We start from the raw sequence: 17,532 nt of genomic DNA on the forward strand, positions 1-17,532 counted from the left end.
TACCATCACATCCTGACCGTGTTACCCTTGAACTGTATGCCGGCGATGCCGCTATGGCCTAGACTTGAGTTCGGTTCGGTTCGGTTCGAACCGTTACGCTCTAGATCTTTTTGAGCATGGCCACGGGTGTAAATGGGCACGATTATTGCGCCAGTCTGAGACAGTGTCCAATGCTGACTGCGCATGTCAAAGAGCTATCCGGTACGGTACATGGTACAGTACTAAAACATCCTGTATCTTTGTTCTCAACAGTACTGCTGTACTGTACACTGTATGCCAGTGGCCTGCATTTGAAGAAATATTTTTGTACGTTTCAAAATTTCTAGTGTACAGCAGGTAGAGAAGTGAACTTTTCGTATGTGTAGATAGATGTGAGATATTCACTTCACGGACACATTCACTCAACTTTGCTCCAACTATCGATGGAAGAATTTTCAAGGCACATAGCAATACTTTGCTATTTAAAAATGGAAGGTGCTGTAGTGCTGTACTGTATCGAGATATCGTGATAGCGTTGCATGGTACCAAAAATGCAGTGGAAAGAATGCCGTGATAGTAGTAGTGTTATATACTGTACAGTTCTATTGTTGATTGGATAGTAGAGAGTGCTGCATCATCTGATGGACGGACATATCGTATTAAGGTAGAGATGAAAATGTCGAAAATTGCAAAACAGACTATACAGTACAGTCGTTACGGTACTTGCACTATGGTTCTTGTGTGTCTCTTTTCTAAATTGCTCTTACTAATTCAAAAACATGCATGACATCAAATAACTTTGAACAAGTAGAAGTTAGACTTCATGATGTATTATACGCGATATAGCGTCAATGGAATAGTGCTGCATCGACTGATGGACGGACATATCGTATTAGATAGAGATGAAAATGTCGAATATTGCAATACAGTACAGTGGTTACGGTACTTGCACTATGGTTCTTGTGTGTCTCTTTTCTAAATTGCTCTTACTAATTCAAAAACATGCATGACATCAAATAACTTTGAACAAGTAGAAGTTAGACTTCATGATGTATTATACGCGATATAGCGTCAATGGAATACATTCATAGTACTGGATGAATATTAGGAAAATACTGCCAAGTCGATCAACAGTAGCTAGCCTGTACGAATCGTCTTTTGATCCGAGCTTTATAAAAGAGAAGTCAATGTAATATTACTTGATTTATAAATCTACTATAATGTATAGCGTATCGTATCATGGACTACGAGATGTAAGTCAGTAGTCCATGACTGTATTTACACAACCAAACATCTCCACTCCATTCTCCTCACAGTGGAACAGTAGTGTAGTTTGACGACACAGTACTTGCAATAATCGTGCATCTAGTCGAAAATGTCCGTCTATCCAATAAGGTTTCCTGATCAGGCAAACGCTTTTTTCGAGCATAGCATCGAGTAGGTCCTCCGATCGATAAGATACATAATATGACTAAAAATGTCTTCATGTCGTGCTAAAGTATTTGATCCTATATACAGTACTTCAGGTCAGATTTGTGTTCACTTCCAAGACGAAAAGTAGCGCTCTTCTTTATTGTAGTCATTGAACTAGGCTAGAACATTTGCAATTTCATTATAAGCCTGTTGCAAGTGTATTGCAAAATGTTGCAATGTTTACATTGTATAAGATTATGATGATGACGATTAGTTACTCAGTTTAGCTGCATGAGTAGACAGCAGTACAGTACAATAATAAATAGTCTGACAGGCAGAGGTCGAACGGTCTCTGGACCCATTCTTCCTCCACCTCCAGTCCCTCTTTTTTCTGATATACACTTGTGCAGTCCTATCCTGTAAATCAACAAAAAAAGTTGGAGAAGATTTTCCCCCTGCAAAAACTCGAGCCCTGAGTTCACCGCGCTAAAAGAATGGACCGCTCCTACTCCACCTCCCACAGCCCCTTTTCTGTTGACACAGTACAGTACTGTACTGTATAGGATTGTATGGAGCACTATCACGGATACCATGACGGTGCTTTATTCTATACTGTAGCAAGGTCTTCTCCTTGCAATCGTTGACAGCACCGTTATTAAGGCTCCACACTTAGCCATTTTAGTTAGTTGTTCGTCCTAACTACAGTACAGTACTGTACTCTACTGTACTTCTACGGACTGTACTGTACACTGTACAGTATGACTCGTGGCGACATCAGGTGACACGTATCACTGGTTGACAGACGTGACCGATCACTCCACGCTTGAACGCTTGAAATTGCTTCTTTTTGCTTTGATCGAAATCGTTATGGCTGTAAGTAACGTTCTTTTTCTGCCCACACTGATTCTTTTAGCTCATTTCTACGCCATGTAGGTTGATTTTTTTTCTTGTTTATTTAGAAACGGTATACTGACAAGGGAGAAAAGGTAAAAATAACAGCAATATTGTCCTCCTTGATGGATTGAGTGTGTACTGTACTGGCAAAATAACTCGATGCTACAACATGGACCAGCGAACTTTGCATCATTTTACAGCGTTTAACTGTTACGATTTTGTAGACAAGTTTTGACCAGATAAAGTTGTACTCCTGTTATTATGCAATATGATCCATAAAAGATGAGTAACTTGCAATCGCATGGTTTTAAATGGCCACTCTAAAGTACTAGCGTAGGGTAGAATGTCTGCTTGATCCCGAGCACCAATCATTGACAGCCAGATAAGTGTATTATTAGTTAGTTAATAAATAACTGCACTTAACAGGCGCTTGACGCTAAACTAGCCATCAGTCGATATTAATGCCATATTCCACATTCCACAAAGCAAAAATATGCAACTTTACTAGTTGCTGTTTTATCCCCTAAATGATCACAGCCTTCGATCAATGTTTTTCTTTTGCGTACACGTACGTCAATGGGAGAATGAGCAGTTAGCCAGTGGAAATACGTAATTAGAATTGCAACGCAAAGTTTGATTGGCGAAAATTGGGGGTTTGGCATGAATCAAAATTGGAATTGGACTAAATTTGACTCAGGAAATAGGCCCTGTAATGTAACGTACACATTACACTATACTGCCAAATCAACTGTTTTTGAGTCATATGGTGTTGCAGGAGTGGCTGTTAAGCTTGACCATAGCAATGTTTACAGTATTGATTATTCGTATTTTAATATCACTTGCTACAGTTACTAGAAGGCTTGATCATGACGGTCAGACCAGTAAGTCATTAATTAATTAATAAACACATTGCAGCATTCGACCTGATACTCTTTATTCGTATGTTGGATGACCATTTACACGTACAATATGCGATCATTATGTTACAACAAAATTTTTTTAATTTGAAGGATCACAATACCAATGATGTGTGTTCGTTCAGGTAATGTCCATGTGAACGTGTTGAAAACGGAAAGCATACGCAATGACGCATACTTATATTATGTATAAAATTCTATATTTGATGATAATGATATAGTGGACTTTTGTCTCTATCAAGGAGATAACAATGAGGTGGTGTTCTCGTTAATTTTCACCTAATTTGACCAAGAGCGAATTTGAAGCATGTGAAATTTTGTAAAACTTCTATAGAGGATGTTGTAACAGGGCTAAGCTCGACTATTAGATATTTTGATGCATATCGTCTAATTAAGAATTTCTATTTTGCAGCCGGAAGTCGGAAAATTTCTTTCTTTCGATCATCTAACATTTTGGGTCGGTAATGCTAAGCAGGTGAGTACCTAAGACAGCTGTAGAGCTCGCTGTAAAGTTGTTGGGCTGTACTCTACTGCAAGCTAGTGAACTGGATATGCATGTTACATTATACATTATATGATGGCCATTTTTGGCAGTATGAAGACATGCCTGTAGTTCCATAAAATAGCCTAGGTAGTAGGTCACAGTATATATCAGAACTAGTCAATGAACTAGACTAGTACATTTGCATTAACCAACGTGAATTATGTTTATCTCGTGGCAGACGCATTCGCCTTGCAATGGAACCCATACTAATTAAATCTCTATGATTGAACTATAGGCTGCTTCTTATTACTGTACATGCTTCGGATTTGAACCATTTGCGTACAGCGGGCTAGAAACAGGTGAAAGAAATGTCGTTTCGCATGCAGTGAAACACGATAAGGTAAAATTGGATCTACGCTATATGTAATGTAAGTGATACCCGATATACTGTAATTACTATGCGGACATGCTGTAATTTTAACTGTTCATGGATGCTAAAATTAAATTAATTTATGTTTAATATAGATCATCTTTGTCTTTCAATCTGCTCTAAACCCTGGTAGTGATGGTATGCAAAGCGTAATGTTATAAAGACCGTATAGGACAAAGATGTTTTGATAGTTTGTAACATGCAATTTCAATTTTGATTACCTTACCATGCGCCTTTCTTACAGAAATGGGCAAACACTTGGTTATTCATGGAGATGGTGTTAAGGACATTGCTTTTTCGGTTGAAGATTGTCGTGGCATTGTAGAGGTAAGAATTTGGCGTACTGTTGCTCGACAGAAATTGTGATGTAAGGTACTGTAATATGTCTCGAAATTTATCCCATCGCGCTTATTACTTATCCCATCATCAGAAAGCAAGGCAGAAAGGTGCTAAAATTGTTCGTGAACCTTGGGAGAAAAGCGATGAATTTGGATCCGTGACATACGCTATTGTACAAACGGTAATCAATGGACTGTGAGCATATTTTTCGATGCGAAATTATCTTACTAAGTTGAATATTGCGTCGATATGTTATGATGTAGTATGGCGACACAACTCATACATTCGTTGAGAGAACTAACTATAAGGGACCATTCTTGCCGGGATATACGACCGACGTTTTCAGAAACCCACTTCTTGACACACTTCCAAAGCCTGGACTTCGATTCATTGATCACGTAGTGGGTAACCAGCCTGATGATGAAATGGTAACCATTGCTGACTGGTATGAAAAGAACTTGTTATTTCATCGTTTCTGGTCCGTTGATGACAGCGTTGTAAGTTCTAGATAATGTTTCTATTTCTTATGGAAGACTTTACCAATCGATCTGTTTTTATGAATTAAAATGTCGCATCAATTTTGGATTCCTCATTAGTTACACACTGATTATAGCTCCTTACGATCGATTGTGGTTACAAACTACGATGAAACCATAAAAATGCCGATTAATGAGCCCGCATCGGGCAAAAGGAAGAGCCAGATTGCTGTAACGATAAGCATACCTTGAAATTTCGAATGTACTGGGCACTTCCTAATATTAATATCTCCTTTTACATCGACATCTAGGAATACGTAGATTATTATGGTGGAGCAGGTGTACAACATATTGCTCTCAACACCAGTGATATCATAAGCGCGGTACTAATACAATATGAAAATTTTAATTTTTATAATAGTTACTAATGAATGCTACAAAGCACAACGTTGATTTTATAATCTCTTCATTAGATTACAACTTTAAAGAGCCGCGGGGTAGAATTCTTAGAAGTACCTGATAGCTACTTTAATATGCTGAGAGAAAGATTGAAAACATCTCCCGTGAAGATTGAAGAATCTATGGATAAGGTAAAATAATTCTGTATAATTAGTATAGGAGTGCACCCTGTATTGCTTAAACTTCTCCTGATTGGTTGGTTGTTGATTTATTTCTATTGACAGCTACAACAACTGAAAATCTTGATTGATTACGACGATAATGGCTACCTCTTGCAGATATTTTCGAAGCCAGTTCAAGATCGCCCGACTTTGTTCATTGAAATTATACAACGTCATAATCATACTGTAAGTACCAAAGGTCATTCAAAATTACCGTATACAGTATTGCGCATTTACTGTTTTGGTGTATCCTATAGTTAGTAAATATTTAATTCAGTTAATTTATTGGACTTTGACATAGGGTTTTGGTGCCGGTAATTTTAAAGCTTTATTTGAAGCTATTGAACGGGAACAAGACAAAAGAGGCAACTTGGTTTAACTTGATTATGCTTAAATATGATAGATTTATCTGCTGCAATCTAAAACATTGGTTAATCGTGTAAAAAAAGCGATTCGTTAGTAAAATGCAGCGTCAGATAGTAATATATAATTATTGCTACTAAAACTTAAGGATAACTAAAGATCTTAGACTAGCTGTCACTTGATGGATTATTTTCGATTGCAAATTATATCTTTGTTTACAAATGATAATAAAATCTGTCTGGGCCGCTAGAATATTCTGTAGTTTCTAGTAAAAGTAAATGTTTTGTAAAACAAAATTTTTAATGACATGACAAGTTTCATTGCGGCTTATGTGGTTAGTAAGATAGTGTAGTAGGTGGTTATGATAACGTTTTATTCTTTTACTGTACTTTTTAGTTTTGGATAGCATTACATGAATGGAACATATGCAGTAAGAATATTCATGTTATGATAATCGTAAAGGTTAAGTACGGCATTGCTGACCGGACGAATGTGCAATGGCTCATGTCAGTCTAAATAAGCTGGAAAACGTACCGTAAACTATTGACTTTTAGGGAAATTTAAAGGGTAGAGATAATCGAATAAAATTTCCAACGTTTTAAATAAATGATACATCGTTTTATGCAAGAATGGCAATCCTTACCCATCTTAGCCGCATATCACTTGTCTCAGAAATTTACAAGAAATTACATTTATCGTTCCAAAGATTTTAAGAATATTGCAACATTATAACATTTTTACGACATAGTCTGAATTTGAGATCTAGAATTGCAGAAGTAAATGCATCGTACATCTACTATTGGCTACAGCAGTGTATCAACGAGTGCTACCTGTGCTTAGATTGCTTCTATGCTGCAAGCCCAGAATTAAAAGATACATCCAGCAACTATATATTGCATCCGTAATCAAACCAGAAAAATAGTACGGTAACTTATGTGCTTGATGCGTACTAACATACTGTAGTTCAGTGATATAAGCCAAAGAAGAGTTACAAACAGTACGTTGTATCATTTCTTAATTTTTCCGCCAATCACTTATAATCTTACAAGCAGAAATGTAGCATTCGCTTTGCAATGTTAACTGGTTGAAAGTTTACTTTAACTGAAAATGAATCTTTGATCTGCCGAATTCGTTTACTACATAAACGTTTAAAATTAGGCCAATACATTTACTTATCAAGTATGCATATCTTACAAGCGACTAAAATATTATAAACAATCAGTAAATAAAATTCTCTAAATATTCCTAGTGAATGGTACTAAAAGTATGTGCAATCATACTATTATTAGGCCATTCACCGTTTCCTTATTAAACTAGGATATATTATACAACAGATAGAAAGTACACCATTACAATTCGTAATGTTACAAGCATATCAAGGATTGTTAACTAGTACTGAACTTACGTATTTGACGCTCAGCTTTGGAAGCAAAATACAGCGTACTAACGTAATTTTACATAAATTGAACCTGATCGAAATACTGAGACATAAGTACTATTTTGCTAAGGATATAAGTTTAAAATAAAATAAATACAAATTATCTAACGATTGGATAACGTATCGTAATCCTTTTCGAAAAACTCTGTTTGCCAATAAAAGGAAAGTTAACATTTCTATAAGAGTTAATAGACAATCATCGCTACTTCTTGCGTTGATGAGCTTTTGTTGTAAATATGTAACGCTGTGGAACTGGAAGCGGGGGAGAATAACCGTGCTCATAACTTGGATCTTCGAACGACACAAGATACTCCTCATCAATCTGTATTGTTACAGAAATGAAAGTACAAATATAACAGTAAAAATGAATAATAAGTTTGTGTCTAATTCATTATACTCCAATAGAATGGAGGACAACAAAAAATTTCGTCTTACTGTGGAAGGCCGACTGTGTACCACACCAAAGTAGAAGCAAGTTGTTTGAGGATATAAGGCGTATACTTGCTAAAATTTACACACCAATAAAACTGTCACATTAACGTATTAACATGCATTACGATAAAATTAAAAAACATAACATGAGGTTGAGAATTGGAAATGAAAAGTGTAAAAAAGCTATCTTGAATTGTATATATATATTAATTAAAGTCAAAACTCTCTGTCTGATATTACGGAGATTACAATATCAATATAATTTATTCTATAGTAACATTTACAAATCTGTACTATGTGATGCATACTAGGTGATATCAGTTTATGTTAGTGGGTAATAAACAGGGCTGAATAATTTACCTGATGTTTTTGATACAATGCCTGAGGATGGGTGCTAGGATTTGCTTTATACTTAGGCAACGGGGTCGTACGACGACATGGAAGCTGATATCGCCTAAAAATTAGTGATGTAATTAACGATAGGCATCTTTTTAGTAACGATGTTTATACATAAATCGACAGGAGTCCCTTCTAATTACGAGTATAATCAACAAGCACAGAGTGCTACTGACTCTTTTCCATGCTTTCCTTCTCCATCAATGTCTTCGATTTCGTACCTAATTAGAGTTAATAAAATGACGAGTGAATGATATGAGACTTTTTGAATGTAAATAGACAAGAATAATAAGATGCGCTATACTTATTAGAAAATGTGCTATGAGAAGCCACTTCTCCAAGAATCCACTGATCTTCATCAGCATCAACTTTCACTTTTGCTGCAACCTAGTGGTGATAGAAGTAGAAATTGCCCATGCTACTGATTCACGATTATAAGATAGCAAATTGATAAGATGACTGGAATTGTTTACCGACATACCTTATCACCAGGCTTTGCTACATATCCACTTTCAGCAGGAATACAACCGCAGAGTGGAGGAGGGCTACAGATTATAATTACGAGCATTTACTAGAAATTGTAATGTAGTATGCGAACTACGAACACAGTTGTAGACTAATAAAAGTAAGATAGTATAGTCGTTAAGTATAATTTAAAACCATAGGAGCTAACTTTGAGATCACAGAAACAGTATCATTACTTCAAATACACAAGTCATGTTTTAAATACGGCTTATTTATGGTGAGCAACCTCTCAGATAACTTGCCATTCCAAATCGGTAGATCAGCTGCTTCTTGTTGGAGAATAGACATCAGTACACTCTTACGAACAGGAGCCGGCTTTCTGCTAATACTGTAATTGATTGATATATATAAGGAAGTAAGCTAAGGAAATCCGATAAGTATGATAACCAAATACAGACTGTTAGTACCAATATTCTAATTGCAAGCACATTTAAACTTTGGAGATTTTACATAATTAAGTTTTTGTTAATAACAGTCAATAAACTGCACAAATCCACAAGTGACCTGCTTTCTTCATTATGACCAGATTGATTGGTTGGCGTTCGACCACCTATAATATTTATTGATACGCTCTTATTAGGCGATTTAGAACTATAACAGTTCAAGAGCATAACTGGAGAAAGAACAAACCTTGTTTCTTGTCACTCTTTAATGCATTTATCAAGGCTATTTTATCCAGAGCTTTCCTAATTAAACTATTTCATTGAGTCGATATTGAAAGAAGTAAATTGAAATTAATAATTTGCATCATTGTTAACTAATTCGAATACAGGACAACTGCGCCATTTTTAATTCAATAGTATTGATTTTGGAGGTATGATCCATCAACATTGTCAACTTACGAAACTATGCGGCAATTAAAAATTTACCGTATAAATATTAATCGTGTTTACAGTTATTAGTCGATGCGGTAAGCCTCCTACCAGTGTCCTTATACTAATCCATTGCATGATCCATTTATTTACTATTTTCATCATTTTACCGTCGTTATTGCCTACTAACTTACTCTGCTTCAATCTTAGCATCAGCTTGAGCGGATGTATACAATCCACGCAGTTTTTGCTTGAAATACATGGACACTATGAAGAAAGGCAATTGATAGTCCATTATTCATAATAGCGTATAAACATTGTTACGCGTAATCGATTTGTAGTACTGCATAAAATGCTACTATGTAAAGTGCCTTTAAATACTTTATGGCGTATAACTTTGAAGTACGCCCAATAGAAGTAGAACTATGTTGATGGAATGCAACGATGGGAAGTAATTCTAATGATTACGATACTCGTATACATATTATAAACAATTTAGCTGCACGTTATCAATGTTAGCTAAGGCAATTACCTCTTTGTTCGCTTTTCATCCGGTCATGGGTTTTTCTAATATTAAGTAAACTATTTGCACCACGAGTGCGTTCATCCTAAATCAAGATCGTTATTTATACTTGCGTTTAATTTAATCATTTGTATTATTATTATCCAGGTGCAATATCATGATCCTACCACCATAGGCAAGCTGATCAAGGATAGGAATGATTGATGTTTGTTGTGTGTACAACTGGACAATCAGTTAAAATCATGATTAACGGGTAACACTATTTCTGTATCGACCATACCTGTAACTGATGAATTAGGCTGTGTAATTCTCGCAAAAGAGTAGGGATACTATAATTTCCACTTGGTGGAATGATAGCGTTAGGAACCGAGGTGGCAGAAACAGTCTGAGATTGGCGTTTACGAGGCATGATATTACTAATTTTGCTGGATTTGAAATGCTCTTCAGCCTTTTCAAATGTTTGGGCTTTAAAGCATTTTGCGGTTCTCTCTACGCTCAGTACACCATTGAATAGCGACGATGCTCATCGCTGTGTACAGTGTATCGTCTACAGTATACAGTACTTTTCGGTACTGTACACTGTACTGTAAGTTGAACTTGGATGCACTGTACTACTGAGCACTGCATGGTCAAAGGAGTGTCTATTGTTTCATGGTACAGTACTGTACTAGAGACCCTCTATGGACATAGAGGGTCTCTAGTGTACATTATACAATCAAAGTTGGATCATCGCACGTGACCAGAAATCCCCAATGACAGCGTTAATAATAATCATTCATTATAATGGATTATTTATTAATAATTACATTAGACTGATACTTTAGAAGACAAGATTACATTATAGAATAATAAAATTAAAATCAGTTATGTATGACTACCTAGAGAGAAGATTGTAGGAGATAGCAAGGAGTAAAATTGACAAGGTACTGTCTATTTTGATATCGAGGTCATCATGATATTTATTTACTGTGAATACGATACAATATAACGCTGATAGAGAGTAATTCAAAATAGAAATAAACAGTACTTTAGTCTACGGTAAATTGGAAAATTGGATTGATTCCAAGCACGTACAGTACTATAGTATGGCCGGCAATGACGATGAATTGCATCTAGGTTCGAAGTTGATGCTTTTATCGGTGGGATGTGTTTACTTCCCATGTCTTTATTATTTTGTCGATTCACTGCTAAGGAGAACTTGTCAAACTCTTGATGAAAGCCAATATAGAAAGATCAACGTTAGGTAATTGATGTATGCTTATTGTATATTATAGAAAGGATAAAATATGACGCTATAATCAGAGTTACTACCTCAATACTGTACGCATACATCAATGATCAAATTTGAATCAACGAGTGAAATGAACTTATAATGCAGTTATAATTAAAATGTCAATTTTGAAGAGAGCACTTTCCTTACAGTGCATGATCCTAACGTCTTAACTTTATATGCTTTCTTATCTAATGCGCGTAGATTGATTTTCTACGCAATCTGTTTAGGCTAAAGCTGTGAGGCATCATTGATAGAGATTGATCAATATTTCTTTAACCGCTGTACGAGTGTTATCTTGATATACAGTATGATTAATCTCTTTCTTTTTAGGATCGTATCATCGTTTCAAGCTTTGATGGCGTGTACTGTTGGCGTTACTACCGTATTCTCCGTACATGATATCATTCATGATAGGTAAGACCTTCATAGGTATACGTATTTAATCGTTTGTTTACAAAAAGGACTAGAAATCGTTGATCATTTTGCTAGTTCTACAACATGCGAGTAGTACTGTACTGTACTTCCTATACGCATATAGTTTTTAATTACGTTACTATAACATATAATGCCATCATGCACACCTTACAGATTCTGTAAGCTGTAGAAATTCAAAATTATAGCTTCAATTCTTACATTGAAGCAAGATCAGAAACCGGGCCCTATTGCGGAAGTAATTTATCAATATATCGTGCGTGTGGTCAATTGGATACCTATTTACAGTATAAATTAAATTAAAGCTATAGATATTGTAATTAAATCGAAATATTTCCTTGGTATTATTATCTGTCTTGTTGCATTATTTAATAAAGTACCGAATGTTTCCTTCCACTGCCATAACACTACAGCACCAATCACCAATGCACTGTACAGTACGCGTACAGAATATAAAGTTAAATGGTCGATATTGCATGTAGCTTATTCATGCTGCCTTTCATACGATAGGCGATTACTAATTAAAATAATTGTTGCCTTAACTCATCTGCCTTTTCTATAAGAGTACTTTTTAACTGTCCAGTAATACTCTAATAGTTAATCTTGGAGTGATTTTATGAGTTGCACGATTACAGGACATTGTTAATACTGTATATTTGGATTTATGGTAAGATTAACCAACTTATTAATAGTCAAGCTTGTAGTTGTAAACAAGATCTATCGGTAACACCTTAATTAAACCATCTTGCTCGATTCTTAATAGATTATAACTGCTATAGATTATGGATTATCACACACTAATGCAATAAACATTTTCCGTAAAGGTATAAATTTACGCATATATCGCATAGTCAGATTTCAAGTTTAGGACGATGATACAGCATGTCGCTTGATATGTGTATGTACGATATACATAATCTCGTAAAGTAAACCTTACAGAGATTTTGAAACTATTCAATAGTCTTTTTCGTTAGCAATCAGTGCGACCATATAAGCGGTTTATGTTACAAATTAAGATGTCATGTTTACCTTTGCAGATTTTGGTTAATCGAATATTACTGCTGGTTTGGGCTAGCTTATTTCTTTTACGATATATGGGCAATGTATCGAAGTTATCGGTACGAACATAAACAATTACAAGATGAAGTCTCACTTCTGCGAATGTTTCTACACTCGAAAACATCAGTGGTAATTCACCATATTGCCATTCCGTGTATTGGCTTCCCAATAGTCGTGGTAAGAAAAGCTTACTAGCATGTGTCGACTGCTATTCTATTGAATTACTTACTGTATATTCTCGTTTAGAGTGGTAAAACGTTATATAAATAAATACTGCCGTAGTTTCATGACTTTCATAACGCTTTTTCTTTAAAGTACATCCGTCGTGGTTTAGGTGACTACTTTTTAGCTCTTTTCTTCCTATTCGAACTAAGTACTCCATTTCTCTCTTCAGTTTCGGTACTACAAATTGTAAGTATCACCCAAGTTACTAGCTTAAGTTGCCTAAGTATAAATAACAACAGTAACTGTTGTTATCATTCTGTTTAATTTTTAATTTCAATATTCGAACTATAACATTTTATCGCAAACAGCTGAAAATGCAAACTTCCAAACTCTACACCGTAAATGGTATACTGTTGTTGGTGACATTTTTTTGTTGTCGTGTCCTGATGATTCCTATTATGTATTGGTCTTATGCACGATATAAAAATATTTCCTGGCTATGGCAAGTACCGTTGTCTATTCCCATGAAATGTAACATAGGATGCACGGTTATATTACTATTTCAATTATTTTGGCTGAATCAAATTTTAAGAACAATCACGTCCAATATACCCGTCAAATCTATCGGCGAATACCTAGTAGGACGAGGTAATTATAACTTTATCGTAAGAATACTTTTGTCTATCGTTGTAGATACTACTATAAATTCTGGTTCGTTGTGTATGCTGCACCAGTCGCTAACCAACTACCAATTTTCTCACTGTAGGCGTAATAAGCTAGCAAGTATGGCCTATGCAGAATAGACATTTATAAAATTTGTTTATTGAAATGTACAGAACGAATGATCACATTGTGTTAAATTTTATAAACGACATAAGAAAAATACGGTAGGGATGAATACACCAACAGCAACTGCAATTGGTACAACATAGCTACTACCATCATCAACTGCATATGGATTGACAACAGGCGGCCCTGATAATTTCCTGCTATGCGGTGTTTGAGTATTGTCTGTGTTACTGTTTGTATCGCTTGTATCGTCATCGTCATCAAAGTCTTTATCCGCTTCCTCTGCTCCAGCTAGTGGGGCTAGCTTGGGTACATCTGTGGACATTAAAGTTAATTAAAATGAGCATTGTTAAGGAGATGATTACACCGCAAGGTCATTAATATTGCAATTACCTGATACTTGTCCTTTCATCACCACTATGGCATTAACTTTTGGATTATCTAAATGTCCCTAATTCGATGTAGAAGACCGATTACTTACATTTAATGATATTCTCTCGTACATATCTGATGTATTAATGAACCTATAACGCATTTATGAAGTACTTTGAGTACTAAATTACAAATATTACCTTGATAAACTCTACTGTTAAAACTCCTTTGAAAGGAGATGACTCATCGTTGATCAATAAAGATTTATGAGATATTTTAAAGGGTATGTATTCATCGTGTGCTGTTCCCTTGCCAACTTTATGATAAATATCTAGCCCTTTAATAACCTCATGTTTTGAATTCAAACGGACATCAAATACCTGTATTGGTACGATAAAAAAGTAGTATTAACATTAAATGCAATAAAAGCTGGTATAATACACGTATACATAAATACAGTATGTATTCTCTTCTATCAGCAACTAGGCGATTTATACAATACTTTGTATACCAACTTACACACTGTATATATTTGTATAGTGTAAGTTGAAGTCATGTTACCGTAATAAACGCATTTGATATCGGCTCCATTCATCTACAGTATAGTGCTCAGTTCTAAGGACACGCTTGAGCATTGACTATCTAAGCACGAATCTAAGAATCATAATTGGTATTTTTATCACACTATCACATAATAGAATCAGTCGTGTTTAACATTGTCATAGTGTGCTTAATGGAAAAAATACGCTCACAATCCCAACCATGCTATGTCATTAGAGTATCTTAGGAATCACAATAAATCCTAATGACAATACTATGTAAGGCTAATTATAATTAAGGGTCACCATCATTGTACAGCAATTGTAAAAACCATTATCACAGCATTACCCTGAATCAGTCATGTTCAATATTGTTGCCATGTGCTTACTGAAAGATAGGCTAATGATTACAGCTGTACTGTGTAGTGAGAATATCGCAGTAACTACCGTCAGCATTAGTGTAAAGCTTCATTGCATCCATATACGAGTATGTAATTGTTTCAAAACGGGATTAACTTTGACCTTGTGTGTATAGTACACCCAGTTTCATAGAAATACACATTTAAATCTCCAAAAACTTTCCATACACGCTGTACAATGGAAATCAGCTATATAACGGATAGAATTTTTAGAGTGTATCCATGCAGATGTGTACGGAATTTTGAAATTCTCAATGTCTTGATTTGACTCGCATCCATTACAGTATCCTTAACTATGCAAGTATTTAACATCTACAGTAATATACAGTCCTATTATAGCTAAAGTACAGTAATCATGCACTTGATAAGAGGTTATAAAAGGAGACAAAAGAGCAGCTTACCTTACATCGTTACACTAGTAGTATTCAGGCAAGTACAATGGTATCTAGTTGATGCTGATAGCTAATGAAGGTACTTTGTACTAAAGGAACTGGAAGGAAATTTTCATCACGAAATAGTCCTAATTGAGCGCTATCATTTTTTATCTGACTAGTCATCTGCAAGATATATTGTATTGAAACTTTCTATATCTCGTATAATCGTATTGAATAGTGGGACCTGCTTAACGTTAACCGGCAGCTACTGATAGTTATAAATCTGCTATTATTTCATTTTAGTAACTGACCGGCGACACTATCGTTAGCGATGATAATTATAATTAGATGCGCGTACATACTCTATACTAAAACAATTGGGGTATAAGATTACGGAAAGATTTGGCCTATTGATAAAATGTTGATAACATCTAATTCATAACGTCTTTGTATCCTTGCAGGCATAGTAAATTGTTCTATAGCATTGAAATCAGTGAAGATATACTGTATAACAGTTTGGTATCGATATACCGTACACCTTGGAAAGCAATAACAGTCTTGAGCTACTACTCAACTAAAGTGAAGGTATTTTAATTCTAGTTGTCCTTCTAGTCAAAACAGAAAGCGTAAACTAAAGTCAGCAAGATAACGGATGATTACATAACATCGTTATCGGAGTACAGCACCATAGCTTCCTATCACTAACCTTCATATTAGATCCAGTGAAATAGACTTCACTAAATTTCAGAATGAGAACATAGTCGTCATCCTCTTTAATAGGAATATCATAACTAAATGTTTCTGAATGATATCGTTCTGTCTGATAGAGAATCTGATCTGGTGTAGGCACGCGGTTTATAGACAATTGAAGGCCATGATCGGAATTGATCCCAACTGTATTGTAATCAGCTTGGTAATGGACACCATTTAAATCAGTATGTGCCGAGCCACCGCAATTGACAGCAAATATAACTTCACCGATTCCATGAACCGGTTGTATAGCCACCAAAGTTAACAAACAGATTAACTGAATTAATCTCTCATCAGCCATAGCTAAAGAAGAGAGAATTGGGGAGTTCCTTCAACTTACCGATCGAATCTTCTCGACTACAGTAAAGTTCGATGCGAATGCCCTTGTCGGCTAAGCGCTTCACCATGGCCTCTACCGCTTACAGTACACTGTACTGTACACTACCGTAGCGATAGAAATTGACCTTTGTGTACAGTACAGTACTGTAGATGTCGTCTAGAGCTCAGTAGAAAATGCGTCCTTCTATGAAACTCTATGTACAAAACCTTATGATTACGGATCAGTACTATCACAGTACAGTACAGTACTCTACTTTACAGTACTGTGTACTGTACACTGCCAGTCTGTAAGTGAGACTGTGCCTGACGCCGGCGCAGTGCAGGACATCGACTGACTGGTCTACAGTACAGTACAGTGCAGTACAGTACAGTACAGTACTATACTGTACAGTACTATCTTAATGAAGAGAGAATTGTACTGTAGGCCTTTGCAAAATTATGTCACGCTACTCACTAGAGACCATAGTCAAGTGAATGGCATAGGCTAGCATAGCAACCTTTACACAGAACTTTCGTTTATGTTTCAAATAGTAATGATTTACATTGGAAATTACTACAAAAATAGACCGAATCGATGCTAATGCAGTACTGTACAGTACAGCACTGTCTTAATCAAGAGAGAATTGTACTGTACTGTAGGCCTTTGTAAAATTATGTCACGCTAATCACTACAGACCACCATAGTCAAGTGAATGGCATAGCAACCTTACACAGAACTTTCATTTGTGTTTCATTTCTTTCAAATAGTAATGAATTATATTGGAAACTACTACAAAATTAGACCGAATTGATGCTAATCAATGAACAAGAATTTATCATTAGGTCTACAAAGTACATCACAATCCACTGATAAACGTTAAAATCTTGGCTTGTCCACCACAACAATACAGTACAGTACAGCAACCAGGCATCGAATGAGCGACATCACTTCTGCTCGCGTCGTCGTGAATACAGTACCCAATCATCGTCACTACAGTACT

General features: G+C 35.7%; 4 protein-coding genes across 4 annotated transcripts; 2 read left to right on the plus strand and 2 right to left on the minus strand.

Moving 5' to 3' along the window:
• Positions 1 to 1,199: 1,199 nt before the first annotated feature.
• TRIADDRAFT_64341 (expressed hypothetical protein) lies at positions 1,200 to 6,507 on the plus strand (the record flags this gene model as incomplete). Its single annotated transcript, XM_002117257.1, has 14 exons — positions 1,200 to 1,232; positions 2,352 to 2,378; positions 3,135 to 3,167; positions 3,616 to 3,678; positions 3,983 to 4,087; positions 4,213 to 4,255; positions 4,362 to 4,444; positions 4,548 to 4,637; positions 4,720 to 4,953; positions 5,053 to 5,163; positions 5,244 to 5,315; positions 5,406 to 5,522; positions 5,616 to 5,738; positions 5,854 to 6,507. 14 exons carry the CDS (start codon positions 1,200 to 1,202, stop codon positions 5,929 to 5,931), a joined length of 1,212 nt encoding a protein of 403 aa, XP_002117293.1. The 3' UTR covers positions 5,932 to 6,507.
• Positions 6,508 to 7,555: 1,048 nt separating this feature from the next.
• On the minus strand, positions 7,556 to 10,450 carry TRIADDRAFT_61320 (uncharacterized protein; the record flags this gene model as incomplete). The annotated part of the gene is made up of 12 exons (XM_002117310.1): positions 7,556 to 7,675; positions 7,789 to 7,857; positions 8,146 to 8,239; positions 8,358 to 8,402; positions 8,486 to 8,568; positions 8,663 to 8,726; positions 8,933 to 9,034; positions 9,211 to 9,256; positions 9,337 to 9,401; positions 9,713 to 9,785; positions 10,051 to 10,126; positions 10,322 to 10,450. The coding sequence occupies 12 exons, from the start codon at positions 10,448 to 10,450 to the stop codon at positions 7,556 to 7,558; spliced, it is 966 nt and encodes a 321-aa protein (XP_002117346.1).
• A 1,171-nt stretch (positions 10,451 to 11,621) lies between these two features.
• Positions 11,622 to 13,773, plus strand: TRIADDRAFT_32398 (uncharacterized protein; the record flags this gene model as incomplete). Its single annotated transcript, XM_002117258.1, has 4 exons — positions 11,622 to 11,728; positions 12,784 to 12,982; positions 13,121 to 13,216; positions 13,339 to 13,773. 4 exons carry the CDS (start codon positions 11,622 to 11,624, stop codon positions 13,771 to 13,773), a joined length of 837 nt encoding a protein of 278 aa, XP_002117294.1.
• A 59-nt stretch (positions 13,774 to 13,832) lies between these two features.
• Positions 13,833 to 16,436, minus strand: TRIADDRAFT_4592 (uncharacterized protein; the record flags this gene model as incomplete). Its single annotated transcript, XM_002117311.2, has 4 exons — positions 13,833 to 14,074; positions 14,153 to 14,210; positions 14,332 to 14,511; positions 16,170 to 16,436. Coding segments are annotated over 4 exons (747 nt in total), but the record flags the coding sequence as incomplete, so codon positions are not given.
• Between the last annotated feature and the right edge of the window lie 1,096 nt (positions 16,437 to 17,532).

This window comes from Trichoplax adhaerens, genomic scaffold (assembly GCF_000150275.1).
Source record: "Trichoplax adhaerens TRIADscaffold_23 genomic scaffold, whole genome shotgun sequence".
Classification (NCBI taxonomy): Eukaryota; Metazoa; Placozoa; class Uniplacotomia; order Trichoplacea; family Trichoplacidae; genus Trichoplax; species Trichoplax adhaerens.